Source organism: Oreochromis aureus, linkage group 2 (assembly GCF_013358895.1).
Source record: "Oreochromis aureus strain Israel breed Guangdong linkage group 2, ZZ_aureus, whole genome shotgun sequence".
NCBI classification, from domain to species: Eukaryota; Metazoa; Chordata; class Actinopteri; order Cichliformes; family Cichlidae; genus Oreochromis; species Oreochromis aureus.
This window is the reverse complement of record NC_052943.1, coordinates 23,816,147-23,839,883: the sequence shown is the minus strand read 5'-3', so window position 1 is coordinate 23,839,883 and position 23,737 is coordinate 23,816,147. Positions and strand designations below refer to the sequence as shown.

The 23,737-nt window shown below is 37.0% G+C and overlaps 1 protein-coding gene across 2 annotated transcripts in view; it reads left to right on the top strand.

The window, feature by feature from the left end:
* fstl5 (follistatin-like 5) overlaps positions 1–23,737 on the top strand; it is a 180,294-nt gene that overhangs the window by 45,327 nt on the left and 111,230 nt on the right. For both annotated transcript variants that reach the window (XM_039621131.1, XM_031757945.2), the window contains exon 4: positions 16,591–16,839. In XM_039621131.1, coding sequence (XP_039477065.1) covers positions 16,591–16,839 — 249 coding nt within the window. The remainder of the gene's footprint in view (positions 1–16,590; positions 16,840–23,737) is intronic.

The following is a 23,737-nucleotide window of genomic DNA, read 5'->3' as shown; positions in this document are numbered from 1 at the left end:
TTGAGATTCATCAATAATTCTTAGTGATCTGCATGAACCCATGCTACTTACAGTGGATAATGATGAAGGCTTGGCAATAGCGGTGCTTCTTTTTCCATCTGAAGGTCAACACAGTAATCACAGGAAGAGATATTATCCTGAAGGTCGGTTCCAGCTTTCAGCCTAGATTAACTTTAATGTCCCTTTTATGTGAATGGCATAACTGCAACAGTGTCCAAACATGTAAAAAAAAAAAAGTCTACTTGACCCATTTATGTATAACTTTTTAAAAATTGTGTTCTTTTGTACATATATACAAGATGAATACATTTGACGATTTTATCTAAGTTGTCACCCAGCTTTGTTCCATGTACTCAACATAATCTCAGAGCAGTGACAGGCAGTCTTTATATGTAACAGTGTGCTTGTGTTAAACAGCTAAGGTCTTCTAACACACTCTGTTCCCAAATTAGCTTTCAGGTGTTATTTTGTCTTTCTCTGCTAATTTCATTGCATGCAGATTGAGATAAGAAGTTGATGTGAGTGAGAGTAGACTGGTCTTGCTGTATGACTTTAGTTCGATTTAGCTGCAGTTTATTTGACAAAAACACCCGCATTTGTTTTTCTTCTGATTCTAGAAATTTCACAAACTGACTTGTTGCACCTTATTACAGTTCATGCAAATTCACTCAAATCCAGTGAGTTTTGTTTTTATAGCATACCAGAAGATGGGAAAGATGGGAAACAGGAGAGGTACCTACTAGAAAGCTGTAGTGTTCGTTACAGTAACCAACTGTCTGCTAGAAATGGCCATAATCTTAGGGTTTTTTAAGAGTTGATGTAAAGTCAAAGTCTTTGCTGTTTCTCTACAGCTTATATTACTACTGTGTCACATATGGATTTTAACACAAGCAGAAGAGAATAGTTAAGGATAGAAGCAAGCCACTGGACATGTACAACAAAGAGGAGCTGAAATGAAAGGCCTTCTTTTCCTGTTTTAACTTCTAAGGGAGTTGTCATCTGAGTTTGTTGGACAACAACTCATCAGATGGTTGGTAAAAAAGGAGATGAATTTTTAAAAATACATGAAGTCATCAGTCTGTATAGTGATTTGCAGTGAGCATGCCTGCTGCTTCGTTGTATTAAAAAAACTAGGGAAACAAGTTTTTGTCTTTATCAGGTGCTCTTTCCATCTTTTCCTTACAGTGGTTCCTAAATGAAGTCTATTTGTTATTGAAGTGCAATAGTTGGCAATTGGTGTGCTCTTGCAGTAATGTTTTAACTCTTGATTTTTTTTGTATGCTTTTATTATTATTTCAGAGTCTGTGAAATTGCATTTTCCTTTCCTTTGATCGTGAGTTGTTGCCGCAAATCCAAAATAAATTAGCAAGGCAGAGCGAGACAGGGGTAGAAAACAGCCATAGTCATATGCATTAACATTACAAAGCCTGTTTTAGTTTAGACTAGGATTACTTCTGGTTGGTGCATCAACTAAATTCTATTCTGAAGACTCAGCTTAACAAAAACTTAGCAGTTAAATCAGGTCTAATAAATACAACTCAGTCCTCCTGGTCCCTGGTCTTCGGTGAATGGTAGTACATACAGTAAGCTGGAAATATCCAGCTTTGGGGAAAAAAGAACTCTTACTCCTGTTTTATTGTTCAGCATAGAAAGCTGTTTCTTGATTTTGAAGAGTTCGCCTTTTCGGTTTGATAGTTTCTTCACAAAATATGTCAAAATTATTTGGTGCAAGTAGTAAGAGTCAGGTTTGTATTACAGTCAATATAAACATTTCTTTTTGTATCTCTTTTTGTATGAGAGAGACGTGTTAATCTCCTCTCTCCACAGAGCCTAAAATATTACCTTAAATGTCAGGAGAGCGTGTAATGCTTTGAGCAAGAACATTTTACATTGGACTGAATTTACTTAAACAGTTTTTATCTTTGTATGTCAATATTTCACCCAGAGATATAGTAATGCAGAATCAGCCATATTAAGTTCAAGAGAGAGAGAGAAAGAGGGAGAGAAATCAGGTCTGAAAAGGAAAGCTGCTTGCCTTTTTGTTTGCCTACCATCCAGCCCACTGTAATGTGAAGTAGTAATGGGAGTAGCGCAGGGTGCTTACAATTAGGCGGCAATCTCTGATAAATGGGGTTGTTGGTGGAAACGCTCTCAGTGCTGCATCCTGATGTGGACAGACTGAGAGAGGAGCCAGGCCCACGTTCAGTCATTAGGCCAGGGAATGAAATGGGACGGAAAGTTGCCAAGTGGTTACCAGGTGCTCTCATCCACTCTTACACGTGCACTCAGCCAGGAACCAGCACACATACAGATACTATAAGTGGCTAAAAGTAACACACTTCTCTTAGTGTTGTCCCTGAAATTGAATGCTTTTTCTTTTGGTCTTTTTCACATTTCACACATTTCACATTCACAGCACAAGTTACATAACATAGATAAGGTATTTTCAAAAGAAAATACCCCCAAAAAAAAAAGAAATTACATCCTAAAAGGAAAATGTAATGAGTATGGTCACTGAATAAAAAACAGGTGCACATTAGAGTGATGGCTATCTAGTATAGATTTCTTTCTTTTCTTTTCTTTTTTAAATTGTTTTAAGTGTGCATCATCATAAGTGGAACTGGGGTTGCTTCATTTGTGTCTCTCTGTGTTTGTGTAGTTATTTGCTGTAGAGAGTGTAGGATTTTGGGTATGCAGCCTATGCAAACGTGCTTGCCTCTGGTCCACCGAAAAGCCAGCAGCACTTACTTCGGTGTTGACAGGAAGGGAGTGAAAACAGAGGTTACCATGAAAAAGGAGAAACATGAGAAAATAATCAGTGGTCACATAAGCAGCATTAAAAACATTGTTTTTCACACCCAGTACACGTCAATCCAAATATTTTTTTGTGTATAGCGAATTAGGACTTTTCTGCATGCTAAACTAAATAACCAACAACAGCACAAGAACAAGTAAGAGTAACAAACAGACCATTTTTTTCCAGATATTTTTGAAATTTCCCGCTGGTAAGAGTACCCACCTATCACACGTAGACAAAGATCTTGGTTCTCGACAAAGGCTGTGTAATCGCAGCTAGTCAATTAGCATGGAGGTCTGTTGGTTCTCTCTGTTGCTGCATTCAGTAACTGTAAAGGTGGATAGAAATTGAGGAAAAAGAGACCAGACATCCACAAGGAAACCTTGCAAGTCAGTAAGGAGGTTTTGTAGAAGATTTTCTGATCTAAAATATATAATTCTGAAACAGTTAATGCGATACTTTTGCTAAACTGATTGGATTCAAGCTGAAAGTCTGCTGCTGTTAGTTTTTTAAAATCCACAGTGGTGGTTTGCAGAGACAGAGTAATTTGTCCAAATACTTGCGGATAATCCTGGATTTGGTATACACAAAATATGTGCACATCTTGCACAGTAGCATAATTTTCATAAAACAATATTTGTCTCTATATTTGAACAACATTTGCAATTATTATAAGTGTTGAATCTCAAAATTAATTGGTGTAATTTCTACATAAACAGTGCAAGTTTTTTCTGCATTAATTAAAAACCATGCGGGGAAAAAAGAGATTTGATGTTTTCATTCATAAAGAGTCTGTTTTCCTTTTGACAGTGTAGTTTGATTAATTTACAGTCCTTCAAAGCAGTGAAAGTCTTTAAAAAAAAATCTATTGTAGGGGTGGGGATTCTTTGATTAGCCTCTGCTGAGCAGCTGTGATGTATACCTCTGTACACTGTTGACAAGCTGGGGAATATTTCATGTGAAGTTTAGTCATATAGTTTTAATTTGTATTTACACTATGTCCTTTGTACTCTGCAAAGTGGTTTGTGATGAATATGTCAGACAGCATTTTATGAATAAGTTGAACGTGAGTTGACTTCGGTGTTCTTTTAGATTTCACAAACACGAAGCACATACTATTCATGTGCTGTCAGTTGTGTTTGTTGAGAGCGACAAGATGGATGTTGAGTAGTAAACACCCCCGTCTGTATCTGCGTCCTTTTACCTGAACTGAAAATGTCCCTGTCTTGTTTAAACGTAATGCTTTTTTTCCCTGCAGAATTTCTGTATCTAACAAGTTTTCATAGTATGTGATAATTCAAGGCACACCAGAGCGTATTTTGCAGCTATTCTTGTCAGCACGTAGTGGCTTTGACCCTTGCACTTTCTACTCTGGCTGCTTTTACTGTTAAAGAGAAAATTGGATTTCACTGTTCGGTTGTCTCGTATAAGAGTTAAATGTCGAAAATGTGAATGCAAACGCTTTCTCTTGACCATAACTGTTATATATATATTTTTTATACGGTACTTAGAGATGCAGAGGTTGGCAGGGTTTCAGATCAGCAGGTTGCAGAGCTCAGCTTTTATTAAAATGGAATAGGCTTTCCCCTTTATAAATGATATCAAGGATTTGTCCTCCGTTCCTCGTTGAGTCAGACTAGATTGAATTTATCAAACAAAACAAGACAAAACATGGGAAATTAAATTTAAGAATATATAGTCCAACCATGTAACAGTATGAAACAGAGTTATATGTTGACCTGCAGTCACACAGTGAGTAAAATGATAAAAATGGAAACATAAGAAGTGACAATGTTTTTTATTTTTTCCCCAAGACTTTTTCTTTGCATTTTAGTGAAAGGGCTGTGGAATGAAGTCATTGAGGTGGAAGGGAAGTCATCAATGTTTTAAACATAGTGTGTTGCTCTGCTTAAAAGGCTTGAAAAAGCTCTTATGCCTCAAATAGATACTCATAAATTGTTCAAGAGTTGTTTATGCCACCAGGAGTAAAAGTGTTGTCACAATGTTGCAATTAGCATTTGGTAGGGGAAGGAAGTGCATTTCAGCAGGTGATAACACAACACCTTAACGACGCTGATGGATACAGGTCTTTGAGCAGGTCGTTACCTTTGGGGCTGACAGAAACAAGTCTTTGACGTGCCATGTGTAAAGCCGAAGATAACAATGCTGTAACAGCCTGCCTTTTTGACACCTTTTATCACCAGAAAACAATTTGTAACCGAATGAGAAACCGTGCCAAATGTACTTCCAGTGTAGTTAATGCATCTGTTTCTATACACCTAGACAAATTCATAGTTTGTGGAAGAAGGAAGAAAAAAAAACAAGAGAACAACTTGGTAATAAATTTAAATCTGATTCAGATATTTAAAAAAAACAGGAACTTTCTAAATTGACAGTGTTCTGGTGAAAAAGTGATAATTATGCACATTTACATTCATATCAATTTTGAGCTGTATAAGCTGTTCATTATCTGCAAGAGTTTTAAACATATTGATATAGTGTGGATTTTAAGTAAACCCTTAAGTAGGCTCTCACGCTAAATATAGAAGGGAGAAAATATACTTCAAGCTTCATTTTCTTATGGAGTGCATCTTTTTGCACTGCACGTGTTTTATAGTACTGGCAATTTTTATTTACCCAGCCTTCCTTAGCTTCCTCACAAAGCTAACTCCTGGCCACTGAGAGCATAGATGTGTCTATTGCAGGACAGGTCCTCTGACAGTTGGACACTGAGAAGTTTAAACTGGAGACCCACTTGATATATAGTGGGTTATAGTCTGTTCTCTTGGACCTTCTGGAGTCTATTGTTATTGTTGTTCTGGAACAGACTGTTGTCAGAAGCCCAGACTGCCAGTGTCACCAGCCTGTTCTTTTTACCTTTTAAATTGATGTTTGTTCACTTATTTGAAATGTGGAGATAATCCATCGATCCCTTGTCTTCTGCTCATCCTTGTCAGTGTCACGGGGGCACTGGAGTCTATTCCAGCTACCAAGGGGAAGGTTACACCCTGGACAGGTCACCAATCTGCAGGGCTAACACAGATTGACAGACTACCATTCACACCTATGGGCAGTTTAGAGTCACCAGTTAACCAAATCCCACTACCTACATGTCACTGGACTGAGAGAGAAGCTGGAGTACCTAGAGAGAACCCACACAAACACAAGGAGAACATGCAGAATCCACAGATCACAAAGTCGAACTCAGGACCTTCTTGCTGTGAGGCAACAGTGCTAACCACTGCACCACCATGCTGCTTTAGTAAATCATTTGGCACCGAATGTGAAGGGGGTCGCAGTGACCAGGCTTAACGCCTTTTCCTGGCAGAATATTCATTTTTGAATAAAGAGACAAGTTTGCCAGCTTAACAAACACATCAGACATTGAGCCTGAAATGAATTTATCTGAAGTCAATCCATTATAAGATTCAAAATTCTTTCTATTGGTTAAAGGTTCATGTCTTTAGGTGAAAATTATTCACCAGTTGTTTTAAAATGAAATCTCCAAGACTGTGCATGCCTCTGGCTCAGGATGGCTGAAAATAAATCATGCTTAGTGCCATTAAATGTCCTTCTCCATAAATGTGTCACAAATAATTCATTGTCAACAAATTGGTGACATTCAGGAGATTGCTGTTCCTGAGACGCTGCTAATGGTCAGACTTACATGCAGCCATTGTTTGAGAAAAACGCCCGGTGATGGCAGACTGGATGATGTCAGATGTTTAACCGTGAATATGTTACACCTTTTCTTTGCATGACAACAGGTTGGCTAAAAATATACTTTGCTGCTGCTGCTGCTAATGTAGACGCTTGTGCCTTCCAGTATCCGCGGCGCTCCACTTAAGAACTTGCTCGCCGCCTGAGATTTCAGATAACTTATTTGCACAAAGTGTCAGTTGGTGTGAGGGAGTGTGACATTGTTTATGCGCAAGTAAAGTTTTAAGATTGTTGTAGTTGTTGTTTATTCCAATTTGCATCTCCTTTTTCTTATTCATCGGCCTTGTGGGCCAGCTAAACTCTGCACTGTGTGAGCTTAGCGCCTGACTGTTGTTTACCACGCTTCGCTCTCTCCCTCAGGACTCGGAGCTGTTGTAATGGAAAACATCAGATACAGGTACTACAGCAACAGTTTGAGTTTACAAAGAGAATAGAAAGCATTCGCAAAAAAAAAAGAAAAAGAGGTACAGAGATGCCTGTCCAAGGAAAAAATATGCTTCAAAACAATAATGCTTAAATGGATGTGTGTGTGGTTTTTTTGTTTTGTTTTTGTTTGTTTGAGTCAGCATCAGAACCAGAGTTATCAGAAGCTTGAATGGCTTTACAAAGAGTGTAGGTTGTTACACTTTGGGGAGGACAATTTCCATAACACTATTGGGTTTTTTGTGGTTTTAAAGCTTGTCTTTTGGTGCCATAGCAATGCTTTGATCCATCTGCAAAGACAATCTGATTATGTTGGCCATGTCCAAGTACGTCTGTTATCCCTTTACACAGTGTTCACCTCATTATGCATGCATGGAGGGATGATGCCCTTCAAATACTGCACACTGGAGTCACATCTGTCAGGACCTTGGTGTTGCTTACACGCTCTGACTAAAGGTTAATGTTTTACCTGCACAGGGCATATTTTCATTTGGTTTTTAATGAGATAATTCTGACTAATTGTCTTTGCATCTTAAGCCATTGGCCACACTGAGATTTCAAAACACAGAACTCTATCAAACAAGGTTAAGAACAAAAGTTTATTTAACTCCTGGAAAGATTTTAAAGGTAAATGTTGAATCAGGGATTTTTTTATTTAATTATTATATTTAATAATGAAATTATTTATTTAATTTATTTTTGATGACTTCAATATTCAGCTGCAGTTTTACATAAACAGCTGTTGTCAGTGCCATTCTTTCAGCATATAGCAAGCATACAGCTGGTGAACTGTTAAGTAATTTCCAAGGTGACATTAAAGCTGCATCTGATGAGCAGGAAGGATCCTTTCAGGGTCCTTCCTGTCAGAGTCGGGGTCCTTTCAGTCTGTGATGCAAGAAGTAGTTCAGTCAATTACAATGTCCAGCTGTCCACAATAGCACTAACGTAGCTTTAACTTAATAACTGTCGCTCATCAAACAATTTCAGACAACTTCTCTGCAGTTTAAAGTTACTGTAATACCTGTCACTAATTGACAATTATGCAGCTGTTATCAGTGCTAAATGCTTCATTTGCATATCATGAATATATTTGAATGTAACTTAAAAGGCTAAAACATAACAGTATCCTAATATTTTAATGAATGATTAAATGACTTGGACAAAATTAACCATAATTTTTCTTTAATCTAATGATATTATATTTTTCCTTTATTCTTTTCTTATGTATGTTTCAATGGTGCATACTACCAATTGTGGTCAGAAGTTTATATGCAATTTTAATAATTTCTTTATACTGTTCTTTGTCCACCGTGAAATGATTTTACATTCGAATTTTGAATAAGTGACGCTGAAGGTTCTATAGTGTCTTTTAACTTGATCATGCCAAGGCATATTAACCTCTTGTAAGGAGTCATGATTTACTGCTACTGGTAGTTTCTCTGTGTCAGCATAAAAAGGATTTGTTTGAATATTCACTGAATATTCAGAACAATGCAAAAGGAACTCAGTGAAGATCTGAGAATGAGAATTTTAGATTTACATAAGTTATGTAGGAAGGTCTCTTGGAGTCATTTCTAATCAACTGCAGATTTGAAAATCATCAGCACAAACAACTGTACTTACATATATGTTATTTGGCTGTGAATGATCCAGGGCTATTTTACAGTGGTCCTGGGAAATTGTACAAAGTTGATGCAGTAACGAAGGAGGAGGGCTACTTCTAAATTCTTCAGCTTCACTCAAATTAATGGCTAGACTGATGACACTTGAACACAGTTGGGTTCGCAAACAACTCAATGAATCCAAACTCATTAAAACTGATTTTGAAGTGGATTAGAGAAAATCCAAAATAAAGTCAAATTGTGCTCTCAATTCCTGTTTATAAAAGTCATTAAAGATTTTGCTGTTCAGTTCAGAATTTGCTGTTCAGGAAAAAGAACAATTCAAAGAAATCATTTAAGTGTTTGGAAACTTTTTGTCAACTAATGTAAACTTTTGACCCAATAAATGTTACCAAAGGGTTTTTGTTTGGTTTTTTTGTTTTTAATAATCACCAGTTCAGAGTGTGTGTTAGTAACGCTAACCTAACAGGTCAGGCTTCAGATGCTTAGTTTCAAGCACCTAACTCTGACTGTGAACACAGAAGCCCCACCCACATGATTTTCAAACCGTCTGTTGATAATGGGTAACCAATCAGACAAAAGCTAGTTTAAATGGAGTGCAAAATGAGCTAAATGGTTTGTTTCAAAGAGAAGATAAACTTGAGGGCTGCATTAAAGCCTCAATGTAAGATAAATAGGAATTATGTTGAGCTGTGACTCATGAAAAGCTGCTTAAGTAGAATGCAGCAATGAAAAAGATGGAATTGAAAGTGAGGATAATGGGTCTCCTTTTGTAGAGAACAAAGATGGATTAATTATAAGGCTTAGTTGAGTCAGATGTTTTAGATCAAGAACGTGGGTTGAAAAAAACTTTGGCAATCACAAATTTAGCAAAAAAAACAAAACAAAACAAAAAACCCAGTGTTTTAGCTTTACATTTTTCCTAAAATTATTTGTACCTTGCTTTCTTTAAGTTGAAGACAGCTAACACATATTATAAATCTCACAAAGGCATTGTTTCCCAGCGTGTTTGACATGATCATCAAAGGAAGCGACTTGATATAAAGCGTCTAAGATCCCTTTGCTTTTTTCTTATAAACCTCATGTTGCTGCACTGTTTTGTTGCAGTCTGCATAAATAAACTTTCAGTTCTCGAAGCACTGCAAAAATGATCTCTGTTGGGGAGTATGTTAATGACAATTTCTGGGTTCTGACCTGCTGACTTTGGCCTTTTTGTTCTACTTTCTGCTAAAGAATTTGTGCTCACTGGTTTTGCTTAGTCAGCCTTGGCTGTGTTGACTTCACAAATGTTATATAATTTCTCTGCTATCCAGCCTCAATCTAACTGCAGATTTAAAAAAAAAAAGGAAATTCAGGTGAGCCAGCTGACAGGAACGACTCTTTCAAACTCAAAAATTGTCGCTAAAAACTTTTATTAGCATGTGACTTTTATATAATTTCCAGTCTGCTATCACCACTCACACATCATCACTATTCAGCCCACCCATATGTCAGTATCCACAGTGTCTCAAAGTGTTATTGAGTCCTCTAGCAAAACTTGCATGGTGTGGGAGTCTGTTGTCATTAGGTCAAATTTTTTCCATTTCTTTTGTTTTCTTCTTGTTTTTAGTGTAGTAGATGCATGGAAAGAAACGAATACCACCTAAGCTGAGGTATTGTAGCAGAAGTTGTGGTGTGTTTACAAATGACAGATCATATCATAGCACGTTACGATAAAATATTGTACTACTCCGTGATAAAACAATAAGCAGAGGAGAAACAAATTGACTGGCTGCTCTGAAAAGAAGCATCAGCTGCAATGAAGTTTCACTGAGCGAGACTCATGCATTATATTTCAAGTAAACAGATTGTATTCAGCCACTGGTAGAACATGATCTATAATCTCAGTGGGTGTATACAAGACAAGTTACATTTCTACCCTGAGGGTCACATTGAACATTCAGCATCATGGATTTCTGTCCACGTTTTGAAAAACAATAGGTCATCAATAAAGGAATTGCTGTGTACGATCCCTCATTTGTCTCTGTTGTCAGCTGATGGCCAGACAGTTGGATGTGCATACTGATAACAGATGACTGTGCCCTTCGCTGACCCTGCTGGTGACGGAGGATGCCTCGCTGCGCGACACAAATTCACTGAATAATCATTACGCCAGTGCACCGCGGGGAATTAATAAACTAGCAAATTGACTGGCTCCAATCAGGTCACAGTGTACACACTTGTATCCCGTCTAAATCCTCTGTGACGGATACAGCATAATGTGGGACTATGTGTGGGGGGATTGTTTGGGATATGAATGAGGCGCACCACTTTAAGTCATTTTGTTTACCCTGACGTCTGACTGCTAAAACCGAGTGCAGATATTCATGAAGGCTTCTGATTGAAAGCCATAGTCCTCAAAAGTGAAACTGTAGAAGTCTTTTAGCTGATTCCTCTGATGTTCTAGGAAGCTCTGAAATTATGCAGTATGTTTTTTTCCTTTTTTTAAACATCTCTAGACTCATTGTCTTTAAATACATATAATTATACAAACTATTATCATAAAAACAAAAGCCTGAAGTTATTGTAATTTCTGCTCATATCCATCTCTGTAGAAAGAGACTTTGCAAAAGTAAAAGTTGTTTTTAATAAATGGAAGAATAAAGTGATGCTAACGACGAAAAATGTAATGGATCTGGTCTCAGAAGCAAAGCTATTTCTTTAATGCATTTCTATAACCATCTGCTGCGGTTTTCTGTGAATAGATGGTGTTGATCTTGCTTTCTCTGTGAATTAATAGAGCACTATACTGTCCCACTCAAAGCTAAATATATCATAGATTGTAATTAATGCAGTGAAGCACCTCTCTGTAGTCAATATTTATTGGTTGGTAGTGAACAGCTTGTGTGCAGTGTGAGTAAAATTTGTGCATGCTGGTCTGCTTACACCTTATTTTGTTATTTTTCTATTTTACATGACAGTTTTCCAGTTAAGTTGGGCATCCTTATGTAGAGGAAATTAAGTGAAACTTTGTGATCTACGAGTTGTGATCGTGTGCAGCTAATTTGCATTGGGTAATATGGTTCTGAGTAAATGAAATGCCTAATGCAGTATGTTCACTGGCAACTTGCCGAAATAGCTATGTAAGAAATAATCTTGCTTTAGGAGTGGATAATGGGAAGGAAAACAAAAATGCATTGACATTATATATTTTTTAGATATTCGGTGCTCTGCAGTGACAGTGATCAGAGAGGAAATTACATTATGTGAACATTACCAGTAGAAGCCTAGTTTTTACGATAATTCTCAGGCAAAGTAGACAAAATGTAGCTCTTATTTTAATATTTAATCTACTTTTTTAATAATGCTTTGGAAGGTTAATAGAGTTGATGGCTAAATATGGGTTAGAAGTCAGTTCGAGTATAGGCATGTACTAAAATCTACTCTTAAACATGAACTGGAACTAAAGTGGTAAAGACTGTAGTATTGCTAAACACCAACATTTTTGTTTTCTTTGCATTGTTCTTGATAGCTATCATGCATTCTCATTATTCCCAATCCAGAAGAGAGTGTATGTAAGGGGGGATGAGTGTCTTTCTCAGCAGCAAAGAAATGCCTTGGAATCTGTTATTGACTTTTTATCTTTTCTAGAAACACCAATCTGCTTCACGGCTATGTCATTTCAGGTGGTTGTAAGCCAGTTAAACTTTACTAAATACTATAGTCACACTAGGGAAAACAGTAACCTGAGACCACTGCATGTCCAATATCATTATGTTTCTGTGCAGTGAAGTTACAATCTTGTCTTTGTAGAAACAGTTGCTATGAAGATGGGCATCAGAGTCTGTGACAATTTGCCATGAGTTGCCATGTTCAAAGTTACTTTGATGATAGATGGTGATATAATGACAAGCTGTAATCAGTCAACTGTGTGTGATTGGGATCCTGTTGTACTGTCTGCATCCAGAAATTCTCATTAACTACATAGATTCAGAGTCTAGCCAAAACCTCATAGATCTGAAACAGGAAAAAATCTCCATAAATAGCAACGTAGTTGTTACAGAAGGGGAATTTAATAAAAGTATCACATTGATGATCATCAATCTTGCTTTTATATAGCAATTAAACCAGAATACAACCAGTTGACAGCTAGTGAAGTCAAGTTGCACTCATTGGTGCAGAATGACGTAAATTGATTGCAGCATGTTGGCATTCTGCCATCTGTCCGCATTTATCAATTAGATGCAATTGTTTGCAGACCTTCATCAGACTTGTGATCACAATCAGTTCTAGCTCAACTGCAATTTTTACGTTGCCTCCTGCTTTTGACCTGTGCAATCACCTTGCAATTGAAATTGGTTGCTCAGAGGATGAGGATGTTGCAGTCTCAATATCTGGGGGAAGAGTTGGTCGCTACTTGGTCATTGAATGTGAAATTTTTTTTGCATCCGCCAATTTTTCTTATGAGGTTTCCTATGAGTTGCAGTGAGGTTACTGTCTTATTTTTACTTGAGTAGGACTGAGCCAAAAAACAAAACTGCCTCAAATGAAAATTAGATTTTGTTTTTAAAACTATGATTAAAAACCCACAACAAGAGCAGATTCTCAGAATTAAAAAATGTTTCTATCAATCACATAAAACATTTTTAAAAATGTCATCTGTTATGAGTAATTTGCAGTTAATTTCATGGTGAATATTTGAGTAATTTCTCCAGCTCTCTGATAGATAAAATAAATAAATTGCGAAAAAGGATGATACAGCTTGTTGTGGCACATAGTCTCTTATAGGGGCCTTGACAGGGAAGTACATGAATCAAACAACTGTATCAACCTTGTCTCTTCTGTATTGTGTGTGTGTGTGTTTTCATAATCATAAAACCAGTTCCCCCTCTTTAATATGCACAAGGCATGTTGAGATTGTGTTCATTAAAACAGAATTCATGACACTCTTCCATACGGCTGTATGCCATGGTGGGCTTTCATTCATTAACACCAGTTGGTGGTCTGTATGAAAGGGTGTGTGTGTGTGTGTGTGTTTAAATATGTATGTGTTCTTTTTATTTATTTATCCTTGTTTTTTTATTTTAACTTTTATTACGGCCTTAACGATGTCCTTTTTGTCATGTGAAAGAAAAAGGCTGAACTATATTTGCAGGGTAGTGTTATTACTTTGGTAGTTTTTAAATAAGGGTACACTAAGGCCTATAAATACAGTGACCTTTTCTCTAATGGAGTAGGTAGTGGACAAAGCTATAATCATTTTCCATGTAGTCATTGCCTGACTTCCCTTACGTTCATCAGGGTGCAGCCTTGAGAGGCATGATTGAGGTTATTTTTTTCTTTTTTTTTCTTCTGCGCTCAACATACCCCTCCGCCCCTTGTGGACTATTCCAAAGGGCAATCTAAGAGCGGGCAGGCTGCTATTAGAAAGCCAATATATTTGATATGGTTCATGGGTTACTGTACGGACTGATCTGTGGCCTGTCAAGACGTGTTAGTGTTCATACAGGTTGAAAAGGCAGACCACAGAGAAAATCACACTAATCTTGCTCTCATAAAACCCCTTGTAAATGAAGTCATCCTCACAAATCACACAGCTTTATGATTTTATTTATGTTTGCTGCTGAATCACCATATAAGCTGTGATGTTTGGCTCTCTTATTACGTCTTTTCCTCCTCTTTTTTTCCCTCCTCCACACAGTGGTCAGAGATCAGGGTTTGTTGCAGAACTGCAACCTTATAGTCTTCCAGAAATAAATCTGTTACTCAAGGACGCCTTTCACACATATGGTTTTTGGTTATTTTTTCATTTTAAATCCTCAATTCCTTAACCCTAGAATTCAATGAATACTGAATGACATTGTTGCCCTTGCTATTTTAAGGGTCACTTTGTTTGAAAATACATTGGTTACTGCAAAATACAAGCTGCTCCATCTCTTCTGGTCATTCAGTTCCGACTTGCAGCAAGGTGGAGGTTATGCACATGTACACTGTGGGGCACTTTGACCTTGTAAACAAACCTTCTCCTTGTGGTTTCCAACCAAACTTATTATAGTTTTGTATTTTTCATGAGTTTATATTCATATTTAATTTCAAATTTTTGCTTTCAATCCACTTTTAATTTGTTAGTTTCAAGAGTGGGTCCATTTAATATTTATTGTTTGAAATATTTAGTTTTAGTTAGTTTAGTTTAAGCATTAAATTTATTATGACATGGTTAATGTTTGGCAAGGCAAAAGTGTATAAGTTCAGACGAACACTGATGCCTTTACATACTGGACTTGTAAAAGTCATGCTTGCAGACTCACCTTTTCTCAATGCAGCCATTGACATGCTGGTCTGTAATGGCTTTTACAGTACAAAAACTCGGTCCTGTCAACATCTCAACTGTCAGTAAACATGTGGACCAAAGCCTCCTCATCCTTTTTCTGTTGCCACATTTGATCAAATTGACAAAGCCTAAAGCTAACAACAGTTTTTTGTGTTTTAGTTCATTTTAGGAGCACAACAATGCATCAATCATTTTTTCTTAAAGTCTAGTTTTCTTTCTTTTTTACTATTTAAGTTTAGTTTTAAGTATACTGACCTTGTTTCTAACCTTCATTATCAACTTAATTGGTAGTGAGCTGTTAATTCATTTATGGACTTTTTCTTAAACCGTTCCTAATTTATTTTAAAAGATCCAAATGGTTAGAAAAATACAATAAATACCAACAAAAATAATACTGGAAAAGTTTCTATATTGATTAACTGTGAAATTATCATTACCCACATTTTTAAAGGATTCTCATGGTTACCATGGTTTGTTCTGACAAAAAACATGATATTTAGGAATGAAATATTAATACTGTGTCAAATATTATACAATTGTGAATGACTCTCATTGTTCCTGTTCCTGTTCTTTTGCACATTTATAGTTACATTCTCTCTTGAACCTCTGTGCACATGTATGTTGAGTTTTGCCTAAAAAGGGAGCACACAGTGAAAATTTCCCATTATGACAACCTTACATCAAAAATTTGAAATGTGTCTTTTTAAAGGATATTGATCTTTGTCAGGTAGCTCTTGCATTTTTTGCCGATGTTAGATGTTAGCTTAGATAGGCCACACTGAAAAAGGCTTAGCCTAGGTAGTAGACCAAGATCATAGAAACCATCAAAAGACCATAGAAATTATGTAGTGTAGTGACGACAATGAAAATATTCATTAGTGAATCAAAGAATCCCAAATTCCTCCCCCCCCAATTCTGAATCAAGCAATTTAAATAACGTCAAATGGGAGTGAATGATATTGCTGATTGACTTGTGACGTGGTGGTAAATTGTCTATGCATCAGAACATGGAATGTCTAATAGCTACAAAGTTGTGGGCATTGAGCAGATCACCTCATGATGGTTTGGACAGAAGAGTTGCTCTCATGTGTTGCTCACCATTTAATTGTACATAAATAAAAGCTATAGAACTGCGCTCTTTTCTCGTCACATTCCTATAGGCTTATTGGGCCTTTGAAACCTCAAAGCAGACAAGTGACATAAAAGAGCTGCTGGATCCACTCACCATAAGGGTGGAGTCTTTGAACTATTAAAGTTATGTGCATCATAACTGATTGATTGATTGATTGCTGCATTGACTGATTGATGCATTGCTTGATTTTTTTTTTAAATATGCTTGTGTAGTTGATCCTTTTCTTTCATCAGTCCACTCAGTTGGAGGTTTTCAGGACACACAGGTGTAGATAAAAATAAAATAAATTTTAAAAAAAAAATGTTTTTCTTTGCTTTTCCCTACTATGAATGGTTTGCAGTGAACTTGACTTGCATAATTTATGGATCTCACTGACACTTTGAGTTGAGAAAAACACCTTCCTGTATTGATGGGAATTCCCCGAGGGCCTAGGGGACAGGGAAAAAGCCTGAATTAGATCCAGCCCTTGACAGGAGCCTAAATCCGGGCTTTCGATTTGTTTCTGGAGGGAACCTGTTTAGATCACAAGTTAAAGTCAGACAGAAGTGTAATGCTCTACGCCCCATTGTGTGTGTTTTTTTTTTAGGCTTTATGGGGCACAACAGCTATCTGGGTCCATGTGAACACAAGTACTGTGGCTTGGGACGCCATTGTGTGGTCGACCATGAGACCGAACAAGGGGAGTGCAAGTGCTTGGATCACTGCAAACCACACTACAAACCGGTGTGCGGTTCAGATGGGAAACTCTACCAGAACCATTGTGAGCTCCACCGAACCTCGTGCATCAGAGGACACAGGATTACCATCATGCACAGTGAAGAGTGCTTCTACAAAGGTAAGAAGTTTTGTGACATTTTTCTCATAACACGTGTTATCTAGTCCATCCTGTACCTTTAGTAATGTACAGTATATGAAGTCGAAATGACTTTTTTGACTTCCAGTATTTAACATATTTGAGTTGCCAGGAGAAATACCATTGGATACACCCACTGCTTATTGTAACAAAGTTTTACATCAGTAAAAAGTCCTGATTTGTGTTTCCTCTTTAAGCAAATCTGTAAACTTGACAGTCATCTTGGTAATGCTTCTGAGAGGTTATTTGGGCAATGTTTTTTTAAAGCCAGTATTTAAAAATATGGTGTTTACCTGGTGATAAAAAACTGTATGCATAGGAAACGTCTATCAAGGCTTAAATAATACATTTTAAAAAAGCTTTATGTCTCTGCAGAGACACTTCTACTGCCATCTTTGCTGTTGTGAAATTTCCACATAGATTTCTCTTGAGGATTAAATGGGGTATTCAACATATAGAAATCTGTTAGATAACAGTTGTCATTAAATAAATGTCCTTCATGTACTCTATTTGGTTGAAAAAAAGGCTCCCACTGACCCGAATAAACTGACATGAAGAAATATGTTCTTTCTCACTAAAATTTACTGTGAGTCAGAGCCTGTTTAACCATACGAGGTTGGTTTAGGTAAAAATGTACACAGTAAAGCAGTTACCCAGTATGGCATCTGCATTTTCATCTTGTCATAGAGAAAATAATGATGTTGTTGAATTCATGTGGGAGTTTCATACAAGCAAAAACATCAAAAGCAGCATAGTAATTAGTAAGATATCAGCAGAACAGTTATGGTTGTGAAAAAGATGCATGATTTGCTTCACATTTAGATATGTCATGTCAAAAATCAAGCAGATGATCTTAAAAAAAAATCTGCCTGAATAACCAAATCAAAATTAACACATTACAGAACATGCAGACATCCATGACATTTTATTTACATTTACAGTACCGTATTAATAGCGCATAGTGAAAGCAGCTTAACAAAGTGGACACTACCTGAAAGCAGTCATATAGCTCTCTCTGGTTTGCACAGCACACTTTAGAGGTAGGAGCAGGTGGTAGTGCTGTTGTGTTCATATTTCCCCAGAGAAGGCTGACTGCATTCTACCATTGATTGTATAAACATACCAATTATTCTTAGTCCCCGGAAACAGGCTCTTCTCCCTTCGCAATGCTAGACATCACTGAAGCAAAAGCTCCTGACGCTCTGCACCTTTGTTCCTTTCAGGTCAAAGGGGATTGATGAAAAATCCTCACATACAGCATATGCATAATATTCATGAGAGACTGCATCTGCATTGATTTGACAGGGTTTCTCCACATACTTGTTAACTTTGAAAAGTAACTTCATAAGAGACTAGGAATGGTGCTTGGATCTATATAGTGTTGCACATCTCTGTGGTCCTCCTTACAGAGAGTTTTGAGGACAACATTCTCGGGATGTAAAACCAAAATAAACCAAAACAAAAACAAACAGCACATCCTCCTTACCCAAGTATGCGTTCTTCCACTACTGAAATGTTCAATTTAAAGATGAACAAAGCCTCACTGCAGGTAGGAAAACAAGCATTTACAACAATTCCCTTTACAATACAAGAGCCGGCATACAAACCATCTTAAAACTGCAGCCTCATGACTTGGAATACGTTAAGGCAGCAAAAAAGTGATGCAGGTAAGGCAGTGTTAACACTTGAGCATGCGTTTCATCCTAAAAACACAAAACGGCATCTAGATATCTAGATCAATGATCCTCCTGTGAGTGACTGTCCTAACTAGCTTGCCACATGTGCCCTGTCCTGTCAGGCTATCCCCTTCCCACCCGTCAGCATCTGTTCGAAATGCAGAGTGGGATATTTGACCAGTGTCAGGTGATCAATATCAGATCAATAAGAGCCAAAAAAAGGGGAAAAACACAGGCTCTTTTTTCTTCTTCTTCTTCTTTTTTTTAACATTGCATCCTTTGTTCAGTCCGGATAGTTTTTCTTTCTGCTGTGACTGATATGTAATCAATTTCTCATTGGATGAAAGCTCCAGGGAGAGGACACAGGAGCCTGTTGGAGCGATTAGTAATCACAGCATTTTTTTTCTCCTCAGCACTTTAAAATATTTAGAAATTAAGCCATAAATTATATTTTTTAAAAATTGTTTGTGATTTTAAACTTTACATTGGAAAACAGAGCGATTGCTTAAATGTTACACAGCTTCAGGGAATTTGTTCTTTGTTGCAAGTACAAAAGGCAGCATAGCAGCAAGAGGAAAGGAATAATTGAGCAAATGTAATAGGGCTTACAGCCAGATCTAGATGTAATTATGATTCAGGGATTATTAGTGGGTAAAACAGAATGTGCCCTCAATGGCATGTTAAATATGTTACTTGATTATTTGTCCTTCAGGTAATGGGTCCAATTTATGTAGCAATAGGGAGATATATACTCATTATCACAGCATAATAATGACTTTTCCTCCCTTCTTTCAGCATTAGTTGCCTCTAAAGCGCTTGCTTGGGTCCAGACCTTTGAGACTCTGGACTGATTCTTTTGGTGCTGTGACATAAAACAGCAGTTTCTAAATTTAAAAAAGAACAGTCATCAGCTAAGTTGATGTGGGTTGACTAACAATTAACCAATCAGAACCATGAGTGAGATTAAGGCTGTATTTAGGCTTTCATCAGTAGAGGGTCAAGTTGTGCTCTGTCACAGGGATGATTTAAATGGCCAGTTCTAACTTAAAAAAAACAAAAAACCATCCCCAGATATTGTTACTGAACAGTTAATTGGGGAATGGAATGGACTGGTGTATATGGCACTTTATCTACCACAGCATTGCAAATTTAGAATTGGTAATTGCTCACTTGCACCACGGTGCTGCAAATTGTAGTAAGGTGCACATTGTACTTCTTTTTTTGAAATTGCATAAATTCAGGCTGATATTTATTGCTTGGCTAGGGAAAATCCAATCCCTTACCCCATGACATTATTGAGTGGGCACAATGTAAGACTGAATGCTTGACAAATCTAATGTTAGACTAAAGAGTTAAAGTTACCTTATTATATACAATAAAGCTTTCATTTAGATTTGGAAGATGCCTAAGCCATTTGTGAAAAGCTTTTCTTTTCTCTAATGAAAGCAGCTGGCACTAGTAGTGACTGTCAGGCTTTTTGCTCTGTCAGTTGAGCTCTTATCACATCAGCTGTTTAAACCAAAGAATTGTTACAAAATTGGAGGGACTAATGCAAACAAACCTGCCGTGTGTGGAAATAATGTGTGTCTGTCTGTCTGTCTCTGTCTCTCCTTTTGTTTGGTTTGTTTTTAACATGTAAGCAGTATATAGAAAGTCATTCAGAAAAAAATAATAATATAAATAAATATATATATTGATGGCAAAATCTGAATAGATGAGGAATAATGACTAACTATAGATATTGGCAAAGATATGCACTCCCTTCATGCTTCTTGGTTAACACTTTTAAGCATAATCTGTCATTCTAAAGTGAAAAGGAAAAAAAAATCCAGGTAAGTAGTTCACAGTTTTAGTATTTGATCGATAAACAATGCATTGAAACTAAGTTTACTGGGTTCATGCTGCTAGGATCTTAGTGTTGAATTTGAGGAGCTAGTTTATGATAAACATGTTTGGCGCATATTTTTCTACAGGCTTTTTTTAAAACTGATCCTGCCCTTGTCCTTCTTTGGATGTGAATCATAGGTATTATTCAGATATGCTATAATGAATTACTGTTGTTGGCCTCCTTTAATACACAGAAGGTTTATCTTTACAACATAAGGTGCGGTATCCTGTTCAATATATTAAACTTGTTGTATTCGGTGACAATTGGCTGTTTACCTCGAAACACAATGCTATAACTGTCGTGATCAGTGTTGGGCAAGTTACTTTGAAATAGTAATTCAATTATAGTTACTAGTTACTGCTTCAAAAAAGTAACTGAGTTAGTAACTGAGTTACAATATTCTAAAAGTAATTAATTACTTGGAAAAGTAACTATTGCGTTACTTAAAAAAAAAAAACAAAGAACGTTTAACCCTCTGGGGTCCAGGGTATAATTGGCCATTTTTTTACTACTCTTGATTTTCTCTCCACATTTTACCTTTAAAAACTATTTCCTTTTTAGCGCAACCTCACGTGCCTGAATTTACAGTTATGTTCTCATTTTGTCATACTGTATAACCAGAATTGATCTAAAATCAGCCAAAAAACATAAAATCACAGTAGAAAAAGTTATATTTTTACTGTAACAACCATAAACATGTTTAATGAATCATATTTCATAACTTCAAATGCAAATATAAATTGTCAATTTTAAAATCTTATGCACAAGTTTTGCAAACAACAAAGTTATTTGCATCCATTTACCTTTTACCTTGATTTTTTAAATAACCATTTCAAACTATTTACAGAACAATCAGCTGTTCTTCAATAAGATGCCACACAAATTATTTGTGCCACTCCAAAAAAATAATTTCTGTCCACTACAAAGGAGAACATCACAGCCTGATACCTGCAGGTCTGACAGCAGCAGGTGTATCACTGCTGTTTCTACCTGGAGACAGCAGTCGCCTCATTGTTCTGACACACAACACAAAACTATCCACAACACTACACACTAACTACACAAGACAACACATTAACTACACACTCCAAACACGCTAAACGTCACAAATCTCACATCTCAAAACTCGCTCTCTCTCTTTTCCTGCTCTCTCTCATTCTCTTTCTCTCTCTCCCTCTCTCTTTCTCTCGCCGTCACTCCTAAAACTTTTTTTTGTTTTGTTTTTTTGCTCATAAGCAGAGTGCTTGCTAGCGCTAATGTGGCGAAACTATTGAGGAAAAAACGCAGCGTATATACTGTTTATCATGACTCTGGTTTTACGTGGCCTATCAACACAGTTTATAAACTGGCACCTTGTTGCTGTGTCTTTAAGTGGTCATGTGATTGACTTACCACAACTACTTTATTCTTCCTCAGTCAAACAGCAGCACGCATGCGATTGTTTTGCCCCCCTTAGCTCCAGGTGTTGTGCTAGACAGTGATCGTGATTACCGTCTGCGGGAGCGCGCAGCTGCTTAAAGCTGTAGCGCCCAGATTACTTACAGCTACTTCTGTGCAACTGGTATAAGATGCGGTAAGCTGAACACAGCTTCGACCGTCTGTTTGTTGAAAAATAGTAACGGACCGCGTTTCCTTGTTAGTAACTGTAACGGCGTTGTAACGATAGGAATAGTAATTAGTTAGATTACTCGTTACTGAAAAAAGTAACGCCGTTAGTAACGCCGTTACTTGTAACGCCGTTATTCCCATCACTGGTCGTGACATACCACTAACGCTTTGTTGGCTGGGACAAATTGGTTCATATTTTTGTTGCTGTTGGCTATACAGATGCTGACAAAATGATGACTGTCAAACAGTCATCTGCCAATCACACCAACACACATTTGTTAGTCTAACTACCTAGTATATATTCAGTACTGTATATGGTATATGATAGTTGAGAATTAAAAAAAAATCTAAATGCTGTTCTGAATATGTTCATCAGCGTCACCCTAGAAGATGGCATGGTGCCTTGATTTATTAATAGATGCTGTTAAATTGTACAGTTATTTAAATGTCATTGTGATGTCTTAATGAGACCACATATCATCAGCAGACAAGCCCAGGCTATCTCTTGATCACTGAAGAGATTTTGCTTCATTTTAATTTGACAGACAGACAATTAGCCCTCTAGGCCAGCTTTAACATAGAGCCACTGAAAATGATTGCTTTTGAACTGACATCCATATGCAAGAAAAGTTGAGTCACTCTTGGTTCTGGTCCCAGCTGGATGGATCTGTGTTGGAAATGGACAGGGCTTGTCAGCCAAACCTTTGCTGGGCCTTTTATCTATTATGAAAGACAGGATAAAAAATGACAGCCATGTGTTGACTGAAGCTTCTCATTAGCACTGGGGAGAACACATGACCCCCATTTTCCTCTCACACTGCATGGCAACTTAACCAGGATCGAATCTGATTGAAAATTAAGTGGTGCACAAAAGCCTGTCCAATCTGTGGAGGGCAATGTGGGCATGAAGACGAGCAATCTCTGCAGCAAGCAATTGCCACAACTGGAGACAATTAGGGCTACGGTTGCGGCACATCAAGCAAGTGGTTACAGTGCATTTAGTGCATCCAATTATGTGGGAGATCATACATTGAGGAAAAACTTCAGACATTCAGCTTCCAGTAAAATTCCTGCACCAGTCCTGCTTAATTTTTTATTTACTACTAACTGTATTGTTGCATTGCATCACTTACTTTGCTGTTGCATGCTGCAAGATGGATCAAAGTTTTTACTCTTTGATCCTGTCTGTGTTTCAGCTTTGGGGATGAACTGATGTTATTACTTGACATCATACCTGTATGAAGTGAAATGGTCTGCTGGAGACTTCTGGCAGTTGCATAACATATTGGTTTGAGCATTTTGGAAGAAGACACATTTTTTCTCTGTGATTTGATAGGGTTAGAATTATTGCCATAGGCTCAGAATATAAATGAATTCTACATTCCTGTGAACATGTGCAGGATCATGTGGTTCAGTCCAGCAGTTTTTTTCAAGGTTATTGGATCAAAAAACAAAGAAAAAAATAAACCAAACAAATACATGATCGTGTATCAGAGTTACAATTTTCCAGTATTTGTTAATGAACAAGATATACATTATAATTTCACACCTCCTCCTCATGCTAGAATTAGTGTCAAAATATTTTAATTGAAATACATTCTAGATATTGTTTTATTATATCACCTTACCATGATATTGAGATGGGTGATTATTGTTTTTTATTCTTCTGATAATCTTGAATTTTGAAGCAACTTGCTGTAATCTAGTA